Genomic DNA, 22,874 nt, shown 5'->3' on the forward strand with positions numbered 1-22,874 from the left:
TCATTCTAGTATGCTGATATGCATATCACATTTCCTATTATTTTCAATGTTGAAAACAGTTGTTGCTGCTTAATACTTTTGTGGAAACTGTGATACATTTTTACCTTTTAAAGATTTAGGGTAAGTAGGTTTAAAAAAAAAGAAGAAGAAATAAATCAATACTTTTATTCAGCAAGGGATGCATTAAATTAATCAAAAGTGTCAGTAAATGTTTAAAATGTTACAAAAAGATTTCTGTTTTGATACTGTTCATTTGAAATTTACATTCTGAACAAATCCTGAAAAAGCAAAAATTGTTTCCATCATAGATACTAATGAGAACCATTATTAATAATTGCGCTACAATGATAACTGATAATAATTGAGCACCAAATCAACATACAGTATTAGAAAAAAAATTACTGAAGGATCATCAAACTGTAATGATATATTTTAGTTTTTACTGTATTTTTGATCAAATAAATGCATGCTTGATGAGCAGAAGAGACTTCATTTCAAAAATCTAAATTATTCCAAACTGATTCTAAGTATAATCAATAATGGTTTGATTAGGATTACTCACGTAACTGGAAAAGTACAAATAAAAACGGAGAACACCAAGAATTAATAATGTATTTATTAAAAAAACAAAAATTAGGGCTATATAAGAGGAATAAGTCTGGCAGATCACAGGCAATGGGCAATTTTGTTCCATTCATAAAAGAAATTCCATCTCGTATGACAAATCTGAAGTAACAAGAATTCCGAGCAATGAAACAATACCTCAATTATGCTCTGACCTACACAGTCTGGGTTAAAATACAGCCTCTGAAAAATTCTTTGGCTCTACCACATGCTTGGCTGCGTCTACTTCCATTGGAAATGACGTGACTTGTTCTATCACTGTTCTTACAGACTTTCAACATTCATACTTTCCAGTGGCCATGGCAGAAGCCACAATGACTTACATGTCAGCATGAGGTACACATCTGCTCTGGAAATCACTGAAACACACTTTATAGACGTTATGACATACAGCCACCAAATGTGAATGTGATTTTACTGAAGATTTGTGCAATGCCCAACCGATTCCAATGTCAGGGCCAAAAACCATTTCAGACCATCTGTCTCATTTGCTACAAAATATGTGACATTTGCTATTTTTCATGACATGACTGAATAGAAAGAAAGCTCTAGCATCATGTTGAGAATGCATTTTAGGATGGATGAATTTAAAAGCAATATTGTACGATAGTTGACCCAAAAATGAAAGTGGTGTTGTTCCAAACCTGTATGAGTTTCTTTCTTCTGCTGAACACAAAAGAAGATCGTTTTAAGAATGTTTGTAAGCAATCAGTTGCTAGTAGCCACTGACTTCCATATTATGGAAAAATTTTCATTTTTGGGGCAACTATCTCTTTAAATTCCAGCGAAAGTCATCTTTGCTTTCCAGAATATTAACCAAACAGCACATCCCCATTTAGCACCTTTAGACTACACTGTGATACAGTGGGTATAGAAAAGTCACCACCCCCTTTAAAATAAAGACATTTTGTTGCTTTGCAGCCTGGTGCAATTTATAACATCCAAGTAAAAGATATAACACAATGTCAAAAAAAAAAAAAAAAAAAAAAAAAAAAAACAGAATCACTGAGTTGGAAAAAGGATCACCCCTCTCCTAAAAATGACTTGTAAACTAGTGTAGCTAATCACCTTCTCAATGGCACACAAAGCCATTTAACTTTCATCTGTGTTCAGCTGTGCTCATTTTGATTAGATCAGAATGAAAAGAGCTTTCCTGGAGCATTTCAGTCTTTGGTAGTGCAACTGAAGCAAACAATCAACTATGGACGGCAAGAAACTGTCAAAAGATCTCCGGGATAAAGTTATGGACAGGCACAAGTCTATCACTATCACACTATCAAACTATCACTCACATTTTGCTTGTCAAACTAAAACAAAAACGTGTTCACTTCATTGACTTATATCATACATAAAGGTACCATGTGTCACATTATTAGTTAGTTTCCATAAAGAAACTATTGTGACTTTCTTTATCAATACTATAGAAGCAACTTTCCATCATAGCATAAAAATGATCAACGTAATTACGACTTTTTATCTAATAATTCAGACGTTTTTCCCTCACAAATCAGAATTCAGAGGAAAAATGTGAATATTACCTCAGAATTGCAAGATATAAACTCGTGCAATTCTGTTTTTTGTTTCCACCACTAATTTTAAAATTACAAATATATTTGCAACTTTTTATCTCACAGTTCTGACTTTATCACAAATCATGAGTTTATAAATCACAATTCTGAGACTATTTGAAAAAAAAAAAAAAAAAAAAAAAAAAAAGAGCGCACCAGAATTAAAATTGTAACAAACTCAGTATTGTGAGGAAAATGTCAGAATTTGGATTTTTTTTTTTTTTTTCCTGTGTCAGAAACAAGCTTCCATACAAAACAGAAGATCAGAAGGCAAATCATAAATGGATTTGACTTCAAATGGTCCTGAAATTTCGAACGTGGCTTTTGTAATGTTATTTATTTATTTATTTTAAGATTTGAAGACTCATTTCAGCATTGTATAGTTGTTTATATTCCTGTGAATGGTCAAGGCAGCTGCTGCTCGTCAAAAAAACATCTGTTGATCACAACATGCTCAGATGTGAAGCCAACAGAATTATACTGCTCCAGAGAAGCATCTGCTAAATGCCTTGAATTAAAACATAATTTAAGCTGTGAGGGTTTAAAAGCATCCCATTATACAGTACATTATATTTATGCCAACAGTCTTTATACCTGTGACTCAGACTCCAGTGTGCCGCTGAATGGACTTGTCTTGTTTTCTTCTATTCCAGTTGGAGACCAAACCTTTCCAGATCTAAAAAATCAAAAGCAGTGAAGTGAGTGAAGCCATAGAGCTGCATACATGAGTGAAAACAGTATGCCTGTTTATCTACAACTGATAAATTATTGACTGACTGAATGATCAATGTGCTTGCTTGTCATGAAAATCTCAAACAGCATAATGGTCAAGTTAAATGGTCAAATAAAAGAGATACTGAGCATCTTTTGACCAAATGGACGAACAAAGACGACGGTTTTCCTCTGCCCCCTTTCCACTTACACCTACATGCATACAGCCATATGCAGATCTGAGCAACAAAGAAACCTCTGTGGGTCCCTCCCTCCCTCCCATAATGGAAACTTCATCACTGGAGCATGAATGCACCCCCTTCCGAGTTGGCTTGGATGTGGCAGGGTGAGGCAATGACTTGGAAATGAATGTCAAAGGAACTTAGGGTCATCTGGATGTTACTGATTAAAGGATGTTTTCCATATGATACCCACTTGAATAACGATGCTTTTAAATTGTTGTACTGTAGTTTTTTTTTATTGTTGTATGTAGGGCTTGGTGGTATGACCGTAACACCACTCTATATGACAGCTTTATATTATTTTCCCGTGGTGTAAACAGAGCAGGAAAAAATCAAGACAAAAGCTGCAGAGGATGCGTCCTCCGGAGGTCGCATTTGTAGGCTGTATACATCATTTAAGAAAGGTAACCATATTAAAATTGACTGTTACTCCTCGTGAGGTGTAAAATACTGTTATTTTTTGTCTTACTTCGCAAACTAACGGTTACTTTTCTTAAATGAGACCATCTCGATGACGTATGCAGCCAACAACTACAGCTCAGCCTCCAAAATGAGATGCAGCAAAAGGAGAACCAAATATTTTGGGTTGCCAAGTAATGTACAACTTAAAATGGAATTGAACTTAAATGCAGTCAGAGGTGTTAGCCTTTTTTTTTTAATTATTTTACGCTGATGCAGATCATTTGGTTGTGATGATTACCTTTGGGCCTGTGCCCAAATTCCAAATAAAAACAGAATATATATAATATATATATATATATATATATATATATATATATATATATACACACACACATATATTAGTTTAGTTTTTATACATAACATTTCCACATTTAAATGTAATGTCTTGCCAAATTTGTTGAAATTGAAAATTATAATTTCTTCATAATTTTTTGGGAAATTTAGCAATTTCTACAAAAGTCACGTGAGACATGGCAAAAAAACAGTCATACTCTTAGTACATCAACAACATGAAGTACTGTTTGTTGAGGAATGAGAGGAAAATGAGAGAGGCAGATGCAGTGGGCAGAAATGATGCACACAATGTATCATTTTGTTTCCACTCATTCTCCATTATAATCAAGCAACAATTTTGTGGCACATAATTATGCACTGGGAGGCTGTTCAAAATCTGTCTTCTATCAGCACGACAATGAGACAAATAAATGGAGACTGACCTCCTCATGGGGACAAATGGGATTTTTCTCAATGTGATCTCATGAGTATTTGTATGTAAGAATACATCGTAAGAAGAATGCCATCTATCCTAATATTAGTCTGTTTCATTCATTCATTCATTCATTCATTCATTCAGATCAAGTCCATATCCAGTCCAGATGGTGGATCAGCACCTAGAGACGACCTCTACAGCCCTGAATGTCAGCGGAGACCACGTCAACTAGATGCGGCCCAGAGACGGATCTCCTGTTAAGACCTCATCACCTCGATGACCATCAGCACAAAACCACGGGAACCAGACGAGTCCTCTGCACAATCTGACCTGTGTTGCAGCCTGGAATTAAACCACGCCATGCTGGTTTCATCTGGCCTGAAGAAAACTGGCCCCCCGACTTTTCTCCATTTCTGTCACCAATGGAGTTTTGGTTCCTTGCCACTGTCCCCTTTGGCTTGCTTAGTTGTGGACGCTTGACTGATTGCAAAAACACTATTGGAAGATAGCTGAACTAGATGATGACATCACTGAATCAACAATGAACTGACTTCAGCTGAAAAATTACTCTGTTATTGTCTTCTTTCATCATTGTCAAACTTTGACTTTGTAAAGCTGCTTTGACAGAAACAATTGTTGTATAAAGCGCTATACCAATAAAGGTGACTTGACTTGACCTGAATGTATTTTACGTAAAGTGTTATTCTAACACATATTCATATACATATACATCAGTCCACTGGCTGTAATCTGCGTCAGAATCGATTTTACCGGGACATCGCCTAGCGACGCGAAGACATAAATTCCAGTGCTTTATCTGTTTTGTAGGGATGTTTCATCCCTGTTTTTGGTTTATTTATGTCAAAATACTCAGTTGTGTGTTTTTCTGGGCTTTTTCAAAGAGTCCTCTCATGCAATTGTGTTATTTTGTGTATCTTTTCATGCACACACAACAGACTTTACTTTCACTCTAAAACCCAACTGATCTAAAACCTATACCGGCTTCATGGGACTGGCCCTGTATAATTAGGAATGGAGATAAAATCTGCAGGACAGTGTCCATTCCTGCTCTAGTATCTTATTAATAAAATATTTGTGTTCCTTGGGGGAAAAAAAAAAAACATCACAATACAAGTCTCCTTAACGCAGAATGTCCTAACATGTCAACTTTTGGCTCAACCATCAGTGCGTCTTTGGTCGGGAATTCCTGTTTGTTTAACCAACGGCAAAACCAGTTAGAATTTCTAAACTATATTTTCATTTCAAACACTAAGGTAAGGTATTTGACGAGTGCTTCAATTCGATGACATCACCCGTCTCCACCGTTCCTTTGAAATTCCCCTTTCAACTGTCAAGGAATGGCAAACGTAGCTCTTCCCTCTCTTTATTTCCTCCTCTAAGCTTTCAAATCCACACACAATTCTTCATTCCTGCGTCATTGTCCACTAAGCACTAAGTCCTGCCCTGTTTCGCTTTGCCTTAATTCCTCTTTTTTATTTTCTCCGCTCCCCTGCACTTCCATGACCCAGCTCTTATGACTCACTGAGCTTTAAGTCGCTGGCCCAGCAGGCTCTTTCCGACAGCTTCATGACTTGTGGAAACAAATCTTTGTCATCCGCACTCTCCGCCTTTTCCAGACTGCAACTTTCCTTAAAGAGGAAGGAGAATTGTGAGATTTTTATAGACTGCAAATAGCTGTTCTCTGCCTTCACAGTGGCTCAAGGATACACCAGGGTGCTTTGTATGACATGTTACAGTAGACCTTTTTTGTCGAGTGCTGACTCAGAGGTCAAGCGGGAACATATCCTGTACATCCAGTAACCAGACAGGGCACCACTGAATGTAACAGTCAGAAATACAAGAATGAGGGGCGTCAAAGGGGTAAATGACCACCGGCAAGACTGGACTGTTAAATAATTGGCTGTCAATACAGTAGAAAAAATATCATGACTAGAGAAAATTGAGAAAAAGAGCTGTTCCTATTTGCCTAAAAGGTAGAAAAGCTTTAACACCCATAATGCACTGGGCTCAATCCAACTGTTCATGAACGGGGAGACAAAAATGCGCAAGTATGATCTGTAGTTTTTATTTACATATACTACTGATCTGTTTTGCGGTTAACGCATTACAAGTAACATAATCGGATTACTTTTTCCAAGTAACAACTAAAGTAATGCATTACTGTTAAAGTTACATGAAAATATGCAAGTTACTTTTTTCAAATAATTATGCAAGTTATTTCGTTTTCCCATTTATTCACTGAAACTTCTCCTGTCCCCATGTTCCGAAAAAATTGTGAGTGAGGTTCAGAAGCACTTCCTTCAGTCTGAGGCTCATTAATTTCCCTTTTGGTGTGAAAGGGCCTTTGCAGTTGCCAAAAATTTTACTTTTGGTGTTTTTTTTATTAATTTTTTTATTAAAAATAAATAAGCCAGCCCAGCTCATGTGACAAAAAGTAATGCAAAAGTAATGTAATAAGTCAACTTTTATGGAGTAACACAACATTGTAAAGCATTACTTTTAAAAGTAACTTTCCCCAACACTGCTACTGACATTGTAACAATAACAAGCTGGTTTTGAAGTATGTTGGTAGTCAAACAGTCAGCCATTGACTTCCACAGTATACAAAAAAATACTGTGGAAGTCAATGGATACCGTCAACTGTTTGGTTACCAACCTTCTTCAATATATCTTCTTTTTATGTTCAGCAGAAGAAAGAAAGTCATAAATGATGGCAGACCTTTCATTTTTTGGTCAACTATCCCTTTAAGGCCATGACACACTCTGTTTATCAGGAAGTGACGATTTTGTTCTCTTTGACTCGTTGTTCGCAAATGCGATATTCCAATTTTGCGCATAAGTTCAATACCCAACTTTGGATGGAAACCCGGCTACTGATACACTATTACAGTTAATATTATGAATAAGGTTTTATTCTTATATTGTATTTAAATGATATATTTTCTGCAGTTCCTTTATTTAATTTTAGTAATTTTGTTATGTTTTGTAATTAGACCAACTAATCAACATGATTCATATTCAGAATGGTATATCTGCAGTTCTAGCTTCAGTTTCCATTTTTGAATGCTGAATACAGACTACTGCCATCTGCAGGTCTGGAGAATTATGTCATGCATGGAGTCCTCCCATACTGACGCAGAACACATGAGTTGGCCATCAGCTATAGTCTTTGCAGAGTGTTCAAGCATAACTTTTTGGCCCAGATGAGGCTTGGTGTGCCATGACCTTTACTAACCTGCATCACTGAGAGAGCAATCAAACTGTGACCCTTGAAAACAAAAGAGTAATGGATGAGGTCATACATTCAGCTAAGTCAAAACAAAGCCTCAGTGGGCGTTGTTAAGGTCATGTTTTGATTTCATTGGGGTTTTCAACTCCTTCTATTAGTACTTAAGCAAGAAAGACAATGGTTTCTGGAATTGCTTAAATCAGTATTATGTTTATGTAAATACTGGATGCTGTTCAGAATCCCAGGCTTTCCTGGTCATTTTGGCTGTAATGTGTTGGCTCTTACTTTACACCATCAGCATTTGTGTGTTATTTCCAGCCTCATTCCAAAAACACTGACATGTCTGGACAACAAATTCATCAATATTATTTACATGTCCCCATTTCATCACCATATAAAAAGCAAGGAAACTGCCTAGTTAAGCATGTTATCAGCTATTTTATGCAGATGTTCATCCCCATAATGCTCAACCATGTTTTGTACATTTTGAATAATATTTTGTGATTTATTACAAAGCACATAAAAACTTACCATTGTAATCAGTGTTGGGGAAAGTTACTTTTAAAAGTAATGCATTACAATATTGCATAAAAAGTAACTAATTGAGTTACTTAGTTACTTTTTATAGAAAGTAATGCAATACGTTACTTTTGAGTTACTTTTTGTCACCTGGGCTGGGCTTGCTTATTTATTATTATAACAAAAAACCCCAAAGTTATATTTCTGGCAACTCTAAAGGCCCTTTCACATCAAAATTTAAATTAAGTGAGTTAGTGACGTGACATACAGCCAAGTATGGTGACCCATACTCAGAATTTGTGCTCTGCATTTAACCCATCCAAAGTGCACACACACACACACAGCAGTGAACACACACACACACCGTGAACACACACCCGGAGCAGTGGGCAGCCATTTATGCTAAGGCGCTCGGGGAGTAGTTGGTGTCTCGGTGCCTTGCTCAAGGGCACCTCAGTCGTGGTATTGCTGGCCCGAGACTTGAACCCACAACCTTAGGGTTAGGAGTCAAACTCTCTAACCATTAGGCCACGACTTCCCCCAATAAGCCCAATCCTGAAGGAAGTGTCTCTGTTTCTGCACTTACTCCCCATTTATTATTTGAAAAAGTTACTGGTAAATTTAAAAGTAATGTTACTTTACTACTAACCTGACAAAATGTAATCTGATTACGTAGCTCATGTTACTTGTAATGTGTTACCCCAACATTAATTGTAATACTACCACAGTGTACTCAGTTATTTATTCAATTTATTGTATAAGCTCATTAATTCCAGTCTTGCTGTGACAGGGCTAAAATAACATAGGGGTTAATTATTATAAAAACTGTTGATACTTGACAAGGCTATTACCACATTTTAGCATTAGTGGTAGTAGTTAAACAACCAACCACTGAAAAACTAATATTTGTTGACTTGCAAACTGAATGTCATGGGGGGCACATACATATGGTGATATATGACAGTTGTAACCCTGGTGGGAAAATATGATTTCTTGAAAGTAAATATAAAAACTTCCCTTTGGCACAAATTAAACAGTTTACTGAGAATAATCCAGTATTGATTTCTCTTGAATCTTAAATTTTGTTATTGAATCTAAACTGACATGCACATTCAATTTAACTGGAAGAACCCGCTTTTGTTTTATACATTTTTTTTACATGGGTTATAAAAGTTTAAAGAGGCAGCACATTTTTTGGCTATACCTGAACTGTCTTTTTTATAATGTGTCATGCATTGTTTCCAATTTATCATCTATGCATCTCTCAAATGAAACTGCAACTAACAACATATGATTTGCTTTATTTTTTTCCATCTAAACATAATAGTGTGAACAAACCGTTTCCACAAATTTGCATAAAATGTCTCTTTATTGTTTTTGATTTTAATATATATGTTTAATACAAAGTCTCAAGAAGAATATGATTAAATATGATTCTGGGTGGCGTGGTCCAAGTAACTGCATTTCCATCCAAACACACGGAAAACAGTCTGTAATCAGTGCAAAACTCATTTCAAGAGCACAGACTAATACAAATGACTCATTGTTATATGCTAAAGGTCACATACCAATAGATACGGGGGGCCATGTTTTTGCATTTACAATGCTGTCACATGACCTTCACAGGGCCATCTATGCAGGCCATAAAAACACCTAAAGACAGCAGAGATCAGATGTTGACAAAATGTAGAATTTTGTTGCTACTCTACTCGTGTAGATTTACTGATGCTGAAGGTTTTGAAATGCGATCAGCTGTGGAGGAAAACTAAGAGAGTCTCTAAAGTTCCCAGTCGAAGACTGAGTATAAACAACCCAGAGTGTCCTTAAATAAATTTACTACTCCTATGTGAATGTACCACTTGATGTCAAAAGATGAGTCAGGGCTTTTTTCAAATAACAAGAGCAGCTTGCTCAGAGAACACACACCAAATATGGCAAGATGTAGCATATGATGCCTCCGGGTGAATCTCACACTCACACACATGAAAATTCTGTTTGTGTGAAAAGGATTATCTTTTATCATATTGTCATTTCAATGGCTTAGCCTGGCATACTGACAACTTAAACTTTTTGGGAGAATGAAGTTTCCTATGGTTGCGTAGAAATGGAACAGTACTATCAACACACAGTTTGTTTCTGTCTCACTGTTTCAAGGACCAGTGAGGTCTGATTTAGCACCTTACACACATGTTCGAGCTTCCGTACTTAGCATATTTAATGCACACTATAAACACGGTTTACTTGCATGCCGGGTTATTGGTTTGCATGTAAACTGGGACAACTGGTTATTTCAATTAGCTTGATTTTTGTGAGTTATCAGTGTATTTATGCATATGTAAACATGCTCGTTGTTTTGCCTTTTTCAGGTGTACTCCTCTGATTACGATCTTCCACGCATGTCACATGCTTTAATTAATGATGATCAGGGCCTGAAATTAACATTCGCCAAGCACCAAATGCGAGTAAAAACTGGCATCAGCAAGTATATGAAACAGTGTTACCCAACCAGTTGGCCAGTAACTTTTTTTAATGTTAATTCTAACAATGCCTGAGAACATGATATGGTTTATCAAAGATTGCATTGTAATTACATATAGATTTTTTTAAATTGATTTTTTGTCTGTGTATTCTATTAATCAATATTAATAATAATTTTTACAATATAAATATCAACAATCAACAATGACAATTTTGTCATGAAATTACAGCCCTACCCTATAAAAATATATATATATATATATATATATATATATATATATATATATATATATATATATATATATATATATATATATATATATATTATATATATTTTAAATTGTATTATTTATAAGCTTTACATTATGCAACTGTTCTGTAACTACATGCATGCCACCTCTGAGCAGCATTAAGTAGTCTATATGAATAAACATGCCATGTTAAATGTAGCATCTGTTCCACCATTTAAAGATGACTTTTGATGTTGATAAAATACTATCGGTAACAGTCTACAGTATTCTGACTAATTGAATTAACTGGCTAACTTTAAGTATTTGACATAAAATACAACACAGATGCATTTAACAAGGTATTTTAAAAAAATGTACCTTACCAAGGCAAAAAAAAAAAAAAAAAAAAAAAGACTTACCCAAGTGGGAAAATATTGCCCTTTAATGGAAAAGTTATTTTCTAACATTGCTAAAAAGCAATATCAGCATGTATGCATGACTCCCTTCATCATCATATTACATTTTAATTAATTATATTGAATAGAAAACTAAAAAAAAAAAAAAAAAAAAAAAAAAAAAACAACAGAAGTTTGTTAATGGGGATTGTTAATGGGATTTCTTATTCTCTGTGTACAGTGTATTAAAACTGAGAGATTGAAAAATTGTGACATATTATAAATCATTCCATTGGTCAGGTAGAGCCTTGGACCAGCCTTGCACCAAACTCACATGATTAGTTGAGCCAGTGTTGTTATGTCTGGCCTAGACGGCTCGCTCCAACAAAGAGTTCACAATAATATCGCTATCTGTGCAGAAATTCCACCTTTAGGTATTACTGACTGTCCTGTATTACATAATAAACACTTATAGAAGTTCACAAGCATTTTTCAAACTCTCAGAAAAAAAGGTACAAAAGCTTTCACTGTTGTGGTACCCTTTCAAAAGGTACTAAGATGTAGGTACTAATATACACACTTTAGGGACTAATATGAAATTTTAAGTTACTAATATGCACCATTCAGGGTTTAATAAGGCACCCTTTTAAAAATTTGCGGCTCTAGTGGAAGTTTCTGTTAGAGCATCTTGTTGTGGTTTTATGTAGAGTAAGGCAGATATACCTGCTGATGGCCAACACAAGCTGATCTGTGCAGGCTTTAATGCGGTTCTGAGCCTCCATGTGTGTCATGGTCTCTGTGCTTTCTCCATTGATGGCTAGGATGGTGTCTCCAGGGCACAAGCAGCCCAGCGCTGCTTTACTCGCAGGTGTTATCTAACAAAAGCCAAACAGAACAGAAAGGTTAAGGAAGCACCACACCCAAGACAAACACTGCAGCGCCTGCAAGGTACTATTACTGACTGACTGGAAACCATCAGTGAGACAAAGCCGACAACTAGACCAATGATATATGATCAGTCACAAACTTGACTAATGTTGAATGTAATGACTATTCAATGTGACGCATCCACGCTTATGATGCAGCTCCATAGTTATTGTAGCTATGATTAGTTTGCTTTTGTGACTCTATGAGTTGCAAAGCCTTGCCTGTCAAAATTCAATTCATTATGCTTGGTGTAAATCTCCACCAAGATGACCCCCCCCCCGCCACACACAAAAATATATATTTGCATAAAGATCCAAACTTTCCCACTAAATGCTCATTACTTTCATGTGGCAAAAGACTTATTACGCTAACATCAATAAACAAATAAATAGATCAAAACATTATTGCCATGCAAAAAGAAAACTGATTTTCATCACTACAATTTAATACAGCAATTAAAAACATCTTGTCAAAACACTTTTTTTTACTATTAAAAAAGCATTAATTACATTTAGGACAACAATCAGTACATTTACTGTAAGTACTTTGTATTATGTGTAAGTGTATTATGCATTACCTGGGAATGAAACCAATGACCTTGGTGTTGCAAGCACCATGTTCTCGTTATTTACATTCAATATTTTTGGACAGAAGTTTACCAGTATTGTGTCAAATAAAAGCTCAAGGATTTGAAATGTTATAAGATTGAGTGCTTGAAAGTGAAGAACTTTAGACATAAACAGTATTTTAGTGTGAAATAAAATTATTGTTATAATTATTATCAAATATTGAATTTTTATCATGCAGTAAAAATTAACAATAATTTGTGTCTTCCTTTTTTATGATTTGTATTAAAACACTACTACTACTACTACTACTACTACTACAACTCCAATTATATTATATTAAATATTAAATAAAATTAAAACAAAATAAAAAAAGATTAATTTTTTTTTTCTGTTTGCTTGTCATGTGACCATTAACTGTTATCTGAGAACTCAGCAAGTCCTTAAATTATTAAAATATTAACCTAAAATCTCAAGGGATATATCAAGTAAATATTTTGAATATACATTTTACAACATAAAATGTTTGGGAACCCCATGCACTATATTGTACACTAATAGTGTTCTGAGGTTATCAGAGTACTGTGCAAGGAACCATGTGAAAAAAAAGTCTTTATTAATCAATTTTTTGCCTCTTTCACCATAATTTGCGTGGAAACGATTAAAAGTTGGTGGTGTTTTACTGCCACTAGTGGTATTTCAGCTGGAAACTGCAGTGAATTGTAAGTATAGGTAAGTTTTTCCAATGAGCCATTGTTTTTCTGACAATGGGGAAGGAAATAATGAAGTCATGAAAGGAACATCATAATGCCAAATGCCATAATTCAAAAAAGGCATGTAAAAACAAAGTTTCTTTGCCTCTTCTTTTGATTTTATGGATACATATTTCTAGACATGGTTTTAATGACAAGCTGTTTTCATGAGAAGCAAGAACAACAATCTTTTTTAAAAGTACTTTAAACAATTACAGTAAACAATTGCTGAATTCCTTCAAAACGCATTTATGTGTTAGACTTCAGTTGCTCATTTTCTCTACACATGACAACAATTTTCAGTAATTATATCATCTAACTCGCCCTTATCACACATCCTGCCAGTACTCGCTGGCTTTTGAGATGTCACAAACTAAAATTAGTTATCTGTTCAATTCATGGATGGCTCTGGATCAAAATACACTTAATATTAGCAATGAAATGCAAACAGACATTTTTTCCCCATTAGATAGCCTTTTTATGTTAGTAAGGAATGTTATGGGTCGATTTTATAAAACTATACTCTACTTTGTTAAAAGAAGTTTCACAATAAAACTGCTATAAAGAGAATTACAAGTAGAAATCACCGACCACAATGACAAGTGGTTTAAAAAATGGATGGATGAGGAAATCAGGTAACAAAAACATTCTGATGTACAGTAAAAGGACAATTGCTTTTGAAAACTGGCATAGAATAAATTAGTGCTCTGCGATAAAATTATATTATATTGAGCTGCGATATCGATAAAATTATGTCAATAACGATGATAAGCTCTGGACATTTTTACTCAATATGGATTCATCTAAAAGCAGAAATAATTTTAAGGAATATCATGCATCTTCAGTACTGAAGATAAAAAAATAAAATAAAATAAAAATGCAGTGTTTTGTAGTAAATTAAATAAAAAAAAATTTTTTTCATTAATCTATTTTTTAAAAGATAGATTACATTGTTATATTAGATTACATACCAAGTTTTTTATTCATTTGTTTAATTAGAGTTTTAATTTAGAGTTTTTCTGATACATTTGCATTGAATCATAAAACACAGAATCCAGGAATAAAATAAAATAGAAAACTGAATTTAGTGGAAAATAAAACAGATTTCATGGCGGCCCTAAATTAAAAGGAAGCTCTGTGGAGTTTAATTGTGAACAAACAAATTATCTTTATTCATTCTCAAGGTCTAACAAACGTGTAAAAAATTTCCTTCCCTATTAATGCTAAATGAATATCGTAATAAATACTGACATTGTACGATATGAATTTTTTTTAAAATTATGATTATATGTTTGCCCATATTGCCCAGCTCGTGTAAAAAATAACAAATCTCAATATAAATTCTTTGATACTGAGATACAGTTACTAAGATCCACTATAACTATATACTGTGTAGATACAATGAAGTTGAAGTATTCAGAGACCTCTAAATGTCACATAAAAGCCCAGATAAAGACGTCAAGTCAGGAAATTGCCTGAAATTGTTCCTAAAACTGCAGGACACTGACTTAACACACGAGGGCTGTTGTTATGAGTGGGGATTTTAGCCTACCTCAAAGTCATTCACTACATGATAATATATCAGCAAACAGCCTATAATAAGCCAAGCACGTATGTAACACAACCCCAAAATATTTAGCAAACAGAAGCTCCCAATGCCTGTCCGGTAAAGTGTTATGTTTTTTTAGGGTGTGCTGCAGGCCTACTTGTAATAAAATAAAATATAAAATACACAAAAAACATTAAGATGTTATTTAACTTGTGTTTCTGAATAAAAAAAGCAGTAATTAGTGTCATAAACTGATGAGTCTTTCAATGTATTGTCATTATAAAAATAACTTTAATAATTTAGTTCTGAAAAGGAAGTTTTTGCACAAAACCAAATTTAAAAAATAATTTGTTCATAGTCTCAATACAGTAGAGACTCTGTGTTGTTTTCAAACAAAAGGAAATATATCTGCTGTCAGTCAAAATGAGTTAAAAAATATAAGCAAATCAGACATCGACAAAAATCCAACATCACGTATCCCTACTTCATTATTATTATTTTTTTGACTATTAATGAGAATTCTATGAAAAAAAAAAACGTATACTAGGGTGCTGAAAATGTATACTTGATTTACTGAAAACTCACTAAAAATTGTATATAAAGAGTTGTTTTCAATGTACCACAATGTTATAAGCCTGCAACAGTGAGTCATGCTTCTGATTGTGGTCAGCACAAACCATGTTTATCTTTGTTGCAACTGAACCCGTGTTTATTGTAAACTGGAACATATTTTGTTGAAAGTTGGTTGTTTTGTATTGTTTTTCAAGGATGGGTGCACGTCACACAAACTGTCAGTGCTGGCATCTGCCTAGCTTCTACCTAGCGACAGATGAATTCGCATTGAAATACTGTAGGATTTTTTTGGGCAGGCACTGTTTAAGTAGGCCATCCTTGGCATTTTAGCATTGTTTTTTCCCTACCGTCCATGACCCTGTCAGAATAGAGCAGCAACCCATTTTTATTTTTTCAGTTGTATAGAGCATTTGAACAGACATTCAACTTTAATTGCTTGGCAAAACACCCATGACGCTGAACAATTGTGAACTTTGATGAGTCCTGTGTTTGAAAATCTCCTATTTGCTACTTAATCTCACTTTGAATGATGTCACATGGCTGCCTGGAATGTGGCTGTGTTACGAATGCAGAGCTGAACGGCTGTGGACAATGAGCTGCAGCGTGCCAGCATTACTGCATGCCCTTACAGAGCAATAACAAGAGGAAGGCCCTGGATGCAATAAATTAGTTCTGTGAAATCCCCAATGGAGCCAGCCAGACACTGAAGATTAACAGAGTAAATATGTTTATAAGACGGTGCATGCTTAAACAGTTCGGACAACTTAATTTATCGTAGGAATGAAAGATTCAGATCTTTTCAGTTATTTTGAAGTGAAGACTTGGGAAAGAGTAGTGAAAGCATCGCCTTCTGTATGACACGGACAAGGGCTGACCGTTTGTTATGTATTGCATTTGGCTTTTACCTCACCACTCTCACATTCACCAGGAAAACACCAAATGTTCAACCCATTAGCTCAGAAGCAAAGGCATTTTACAACATGGCTATAGTAACTGCAGAATTAAAAAACAATATCTTTATATTACTAATGCATCTGCCACATTATCTGAATCAGCTGTCCACGTTTGTTTTACTAAAACTGCATCTTGGGTTGTGTTTAATCTTTTCCATTTGGAAGGTTTTCATTTTTGATTCTGGAAAAAAAAAAGGCTATTTTGGCAACAGACAACTTAACATCTGCAAACCCTAACAGACACTTAACAAAACCTGTGGCTGACCTGTTAATTTCAGCATGTACTGGGAAATCTACCCACAGTGCCAGATGAAAACCTTCAGGATGTGAATGCTAAATATCCAAAGCTGAGCCTTCACTTTACCAGTTTCATACTGAGGAGCCTTTCACCGGCTTTCAGTGCGATCGAGCTGCTATCTTTACAAGTTGCAGATGTTTCTTTGGCCTGCACAACATCAAAACTGATCAACGCAGGGTTCTTACTCTGGATAGGGGTTATTTTATTTGTATAGGATCTGGATTTGGATTAGCAGCTCCAAGTAAAAAACAACTAGAAAACTGCACCTGCATCCACTCCATTTATTCATCCACTGGACGGGTGGAGTAGACTAAACATCCACAACCATTTCATATCACAGATAAAGCCCTGGCTGGCTGGCTCTAAATATTAATTGGTGAAAACCAGCTGCCGCTTTTCTAAGGCAATTTAAGTGGAAGGCAGCTGAATAAGATTTCTTCTGGCATAGGCATTTACTGACCACAAATGTGCAGTAAATGATAGGGTATGTCGAGCATGATTCAGCTTTTCATTTATTTGAGAAGCATCGAAGTCAGTGCCCAAAGAAATGTGAAAATCACAAAGGAGGTCTCCGAAATATCTTGAATGTTTCTCATATAGACCTCTCCCTGAAGTGACAATTTACCCCAAAATCTCAATTCTGTCATCATTTACTCACCCTCATGCCGTTCCAAACCTTCTGTTGAACACAAAAGAAGGTATTTTGAAGAATGTGGTTAAATGGTAGCCACTGAGTATAACATAAAAAATACTGGAGAAGTCAACTGTTTGGTTACAAAACATTCTTCAAAATATCTTAAGTGCTCAGCAGAAGAAAGAAGCCCAGCTTTATGGTGAGTAAATAATGATTTTCATTTTTGGATGAATTTTCCCTTTAAGTCTCCTGATTTTTACATTTTTCTCCTAAATATCTTGACTGAGCACAAACTGTCCGAGGTTTTAATATGAACTCAAACATTTCTTCCTAGACAAAATTATTAATTTTACTGCAAAATGCTTAAACTGTAAGTCCGCAACTGTCTCATGTTTCTCCTGTTATTTCTCTGAAGAGATTTTAGAGATGACGTTGATATTTCAATGGAACCTACCCAAGAACTCCATGCAGTTTAATGAGCATAAAAGAGCAACAAGTCAAATTAAAATATTGTCGTTACAGAGTGGGTGGCAAATACGAAGACGGTCCCTCTATACTTACTGTTACCAAACAAACAACGCAAAATAATAAAAGAGTTGCTAAGTAGTTCATCTGACTTTAGAGACGTAAACCCAAAATTGCATGTTACATTGTTGCAGTAGCGCGCCGGTTGTGAAGAGGCCCGCGCCTCACTGTGAAAGAGTTCATCATTAAAGAGAAAAATAAGAAAAGACGTACTTTTGAAATGATGAGCGGTGTGCTGAAGTCCCGTCCGCCCACCAGACGAAAACCCCACGGCGAGGGACCGGTGAGAGTCACAGTGTGAGACATATTTGATTCAAACAGTATCCACAGCAGAAAAACTGCGCTCTCCTCATTCACTCTTTAAATAAAACTAGCGCTGACGAGTGAGGAGGAGCTACTCACAGCGCTGCAGGGGGAGGAACCTCACACAACCCACCCAGCACAACACCACACACAACTCATTCAGAACCATATGCAAATTAACATCAACACAATCAGAAACATTTTTACAATGAGAAAGAATTAAAAAAAAAAAAAAAACTTTAAGACTTCTCAACTGCTTTTAAGTGGCGCCCTTAAAAATAAAGCACATTTCTATTCCACAAAAGGTTCTTAAGATTTATTTTATTAAAAAAAAAAGATCTTCACATGAAAAAATAAATAAATAATTGATTTATGAATGACATTTGTTTTAACATCCGCATCGAGCATTACAATGCAATGCTCACGATAACTTTCTTTAACTCTTCAGTAAGTAAACCAACTTTATATTGTATTGTTTATTTGTTTGATAGGGACAATGTATGTTAATGAACATTTGTATTAATACAAAATGTAAACAAGCCGAATTATAGCAACATTGCTAATTTACATACACAGAAACTCACATACACATACAACACTACATAAAAGAGAAATAGCCTACCCAACACATATTAAAAATTTCTAAGTAAAATGTTTACACAGCTGATTCTTCATAAGCCAGTTTTTAAAGGTATAAGTCGAACATTGTCTTATCGACTGCGGTAAGCTATTCCAATATTTAATCCAATATTTAATACTTCTTATTTTCAAAACCAAACTGATTTTTTTTAATGTTACAGTAATGAAATAACAAGGGTTTTTATCTAACACTTTTATCGCCTTCTTATACAATAATTCTATTGTCTTTAGAGTTGTGCCACTTATAAATGACCAACTAAAACAACACTCAGTATGTGAAAAGATCACTAAGTTTAAATACAACCTAGCAGCACCGACTGTCAAAAATGGCCTAATGTACTTACAATTCTTTAAATTAAACTTTACAATATTAGACAACTTTTTCACGTGACTTTTAAAAATTAATGCAGAATCCAAAGTCACCCCAAAGTATGTAAACTCTTTAATAATTTCAACCCTCTCAGAAAATGTGTCATCTCTACTGGTTGTTTTGCAAACATCATACACAGTTTTGTGTGTGTGTGTGTGTGTGTGTGTGTGTGTTCGATTTTAATATTGATTTGGTTTTATCGCGCAGCCCTATGGTCATTGCAGAAGTCAAAGTAGTCAAAGCTTTTTCAAAGTTATTAGCATGGGTAAAAATTCAGCTAATTACTCTCAAACAGTTATAGAGATACCACAAAAAACGGAAGTTCAAAGAAAAAATTCTAAAGATGGCTTCTCTAAGCTCTATAGAAGGAAAAAAGCATTATGTGTGCCATTGTTTTTTTTTTTCCCCTATTTTGTGTGGCATCATTTACACTTTGACTTGTTCACTGTATTCCAGACAATAATTGTAAATAAGACTAACAAAATGGTCAGCAGTGTTCATATCATGAATCACGGCATATTTAAACAAGATGACCAACCTAACTTGAGAAAAAAAAAGTCTTATTAGTTTGGTTACGCTGCAATAAAGCAGCCAAACCCCACATGCATAATCCTCACCTTTCTCAATAGTTTTAACTTTGCAAACATCATTCAAAACATAAAGTTAAAGTCGACACTGTTCGTATCCATTTTTCTTGATCTCAGCTCTTCAGAACATCGTTTTTCCAAACAACTATCCAATTGGCCGAAAGTCAGAATTAATAATTTACTTTACAGTATGAGATGTCATTAGCATAATGCTGTATGGAATATTAGTAGCAGATGTATTTGCAGATGACGCTAGTGCAATCATGTCCAACTTCTGAGTACAGTAGGACTATATGTGCTTTAACACACGTAGGGAGAGCTGGGTGGAATAGAAAAAAGATCAAATGTAGGGGCTATTGAAAGGCTTTACATACAAGAAAAATATACTATCTATTCTTCGAAGTTGAAGTAACGCATTTTGAGTTTTCTTGAATAGCATAACCTTGTGTTTGACAGATGGTCCTGTTTAATACTTAATAGTGTTGTGTGTTAAAAAAAAGGAGTTGATGTAAGTCACATATGCAGAGCAAGTGATTAATACTCTCTAACAAAACAGCCCTGGGCTTTTCATCGTTTGATTCTGTGCTTCCTACCTCATTTCCACCTCATACTCACGCTGCCCTTGACTTCAGCTGCTCCGTTTTGACTTACACTAGCCTTCAGAATGGAAGAAAGTAGGTACAAAGTGCTTTCTGGCATGGGAACCCTTGTGAAACAGAAGTGCACTTTAGCATACTATTAAAATAAATACTTAATAAACTTTATAACACTTTAGTTTAGGGATCAATTCTCACTATTAACTTATTGTTTATTAGCATGCATATTACTAGCATAATGGCTTTTTATTAGTGTTTATAAAGCACATACTAATGGCTTATTCTGCATGACCATATTTTAGATCTCTTATGGTTCTTCACGGAACTATAGCTATTGCCAAATATACTGACAAGTATTTATAATACACTAAAATATGCTTATGTAATTGTATTGATGTTTATATAGTTATTATTACACATTGTAATGATGATGATGTTGCAATTTATTACATTTAAAATACATTAACTTTAAATGTGTAGAAATACTGAACTGAACTGCTTGAACTGTCCATTGCAGCTTTCTTATTTTATTTATTTTATTTCATTGGCTTTTGAAAAATGTTATGACATTGGCGTCCTATAGCCCCACAATGATTTGCACGGCTTCACATGCTGACATCCACATGGGAGCTGATGGCCTGCGAGATGATGACATGTAAAGTTCCTATGAATCATAGACAAATGCATACAAACATATGGAAAAGAGAGGAACCTGGCATGGGAAGAGAGGGTACTGGATCAAAGGTTTAAGATTAACCAGAACAGTCATAAATGCTTACAAACCATGCCTCCTTTGTCAGTACACCTGACAGAACAAGGGCTGAATCTGCTCAGGATCCTTCTATGGTTTTCAGCAACAAATGAGAGTATAATTCTGCACCCTCACCTTTGAGATAACGTTTTCTTTTATCATTGACCATTTATGACTGCGGTTAAAAAAAGGTCAGCATTAGATACACTTCAGAACATAACAAATACAGAGAAATTTTCTAGCTTCTTAATGAAACATTGCTGAAATCATAGGGATTAAAAACACTATTAATCATTACCACACAAATGATGTCATCCCTATTATTATTCCACTCCCAAGTGTTAAATGGATGTCACTTTACGCAGACATTCAGCTTCACAATAGAGAGCTTATAAGTGTTCTAGCCGAGGGCAAAGTCGAGTCAGCACAAGGCCAAGCTTGTTAATACATACACTACTTTCTACATCATTCTGTTTTTATCTACTGTGGTGCAACAAAATTAACAACAGCTATTTTTCTTTCAAATTAACAATAGCTATTTTTCACACACCACCACCACATTAAAAAAAATAACAGGTGCACTTTCTTCATGCTTTTGTGAGTCAATATTTTTTTCAAGTTTTATTTTATTTATTTTTTCTTTAAATATATATATATTTCTGATACCAGATATCATAGCAGAAACTAATGCTAGGCTATCTAACATAACTGTAATGTAAAAAAAGGTCTCCAAACAATTATTAAAGACAAGTAAACAGTAATTAATAAAATAAAAGTTAATAAAATTACAAACAGTCCAGAAAATATACAAATAAAATAAACAATGCTTTAAGTTTTCATGTAAGTCAATCTAACAGTACAGTATTCAGTTAATAGTCTACTAAATGTAGAAATAAAAAAAATGCATAGTTTTCACTGTATTAATTAAATATACATTTATTCTTATTAAAGCTACTAAAGTTATTCAGTCGAGCAGTGAGTGATTTTTTCTTGTTTTGCTGCAATTATATTAGGCTGCTGTCACTTTAATATCTTTTTAATATCAAATACATCCCACACTAGACCGCATTATGACAGCCACATTACATGGTCTGACTGATTTGGACGCAACTGAATGCAGCACATTAATCGTTTTATCTTGATTATATGGAAATTTTGGTATATAACTATACAGTATCACACTAATAAAAAAATTAACTCAAATGAATGTTTCATGTCTGTTTTATGTTTACTCATTTTCCAAGCTGCCTCATAATAAGCAGGACACATAAACTCCATCTCAATCACCCTCTTGAGATTTGTTTTGTGTAGCTATTGCAACATCTCAGTAAGTCAACAGATGAAGGTCATAAATGTAGAGGAAAAGAAGCCTTAGATTTGTATACTCTTGTACACAGACTATAAAGTGATCCATCTTCCTTACTAAGGCCATTGTGTGGCCCAAGTCAGGCATTTTGTTTGTTTTCTGGCATTTATGATGTGTTCATTGGCCTCTTCTATGGTTTCTTTGGCCAGGATAAACTTGAGGCATCTTGTTAGAGCAATGCCTTGTGCTACTAAGAGAAATGCAAACATGATGTCTCGTTATAAGGTTGTACTAATGTAGTACTGTACCACATGAACATCCTCAGTCCTGCACTGACCATCCAATGCAATATTGCAC

The 22,874-nt window shown here is 34.8% G+C and overlaps 1 protein-coding gene across 1 annotated transcript in view; it reads right to left on the minus strand.

Moving 5' to 3' along the window:
* LOC109046118 (PDZ and LIM domain protein 4) overlaps positions 1-18,338 on the minus strand; it is a 33,009-nt gene extending 14,671 nt beyond the window's left edge. The window contains exons 1-3 of the mRNA XM_042711275.1: positions 18,179-18,338; positions 11,912-12,063; positions 2,787-2,868 (exon numbers count right to left, since the gene is read on the minus strand). Coding sequence (XP_042567209.1) covers positions 2,787-2,868; positions 11,912-12,063; positions 18,179-18,271 — 327 coding nt within the window. The 5' untranslated portion in view covers positions 18,272-18,338. The remainder of the gene's footprint in view (positions 1-2,786; positions 2,869-11,911; positions 12,064-18,178) is intronic.
* Positions 18,339-22,874: the final 4,536 nt, after the last annotated feature.

The sequence above is a fragment of the Cyprinus carpio genome, chromosome A21, assembly GCF_018340385.1.
Source record: "Cyprinus carpio isolate SPL01 chromosome A21, ASM1834038v1, whole genome shotgun sequence".
Classification (NCBI taxonomy): domain Eukaryota; kingdom Metazoa; phylum Chordata; class Actinopteri; order Cypriniformes; family Cyprinidae; genus Cyprinus; species Cyprinus carpio.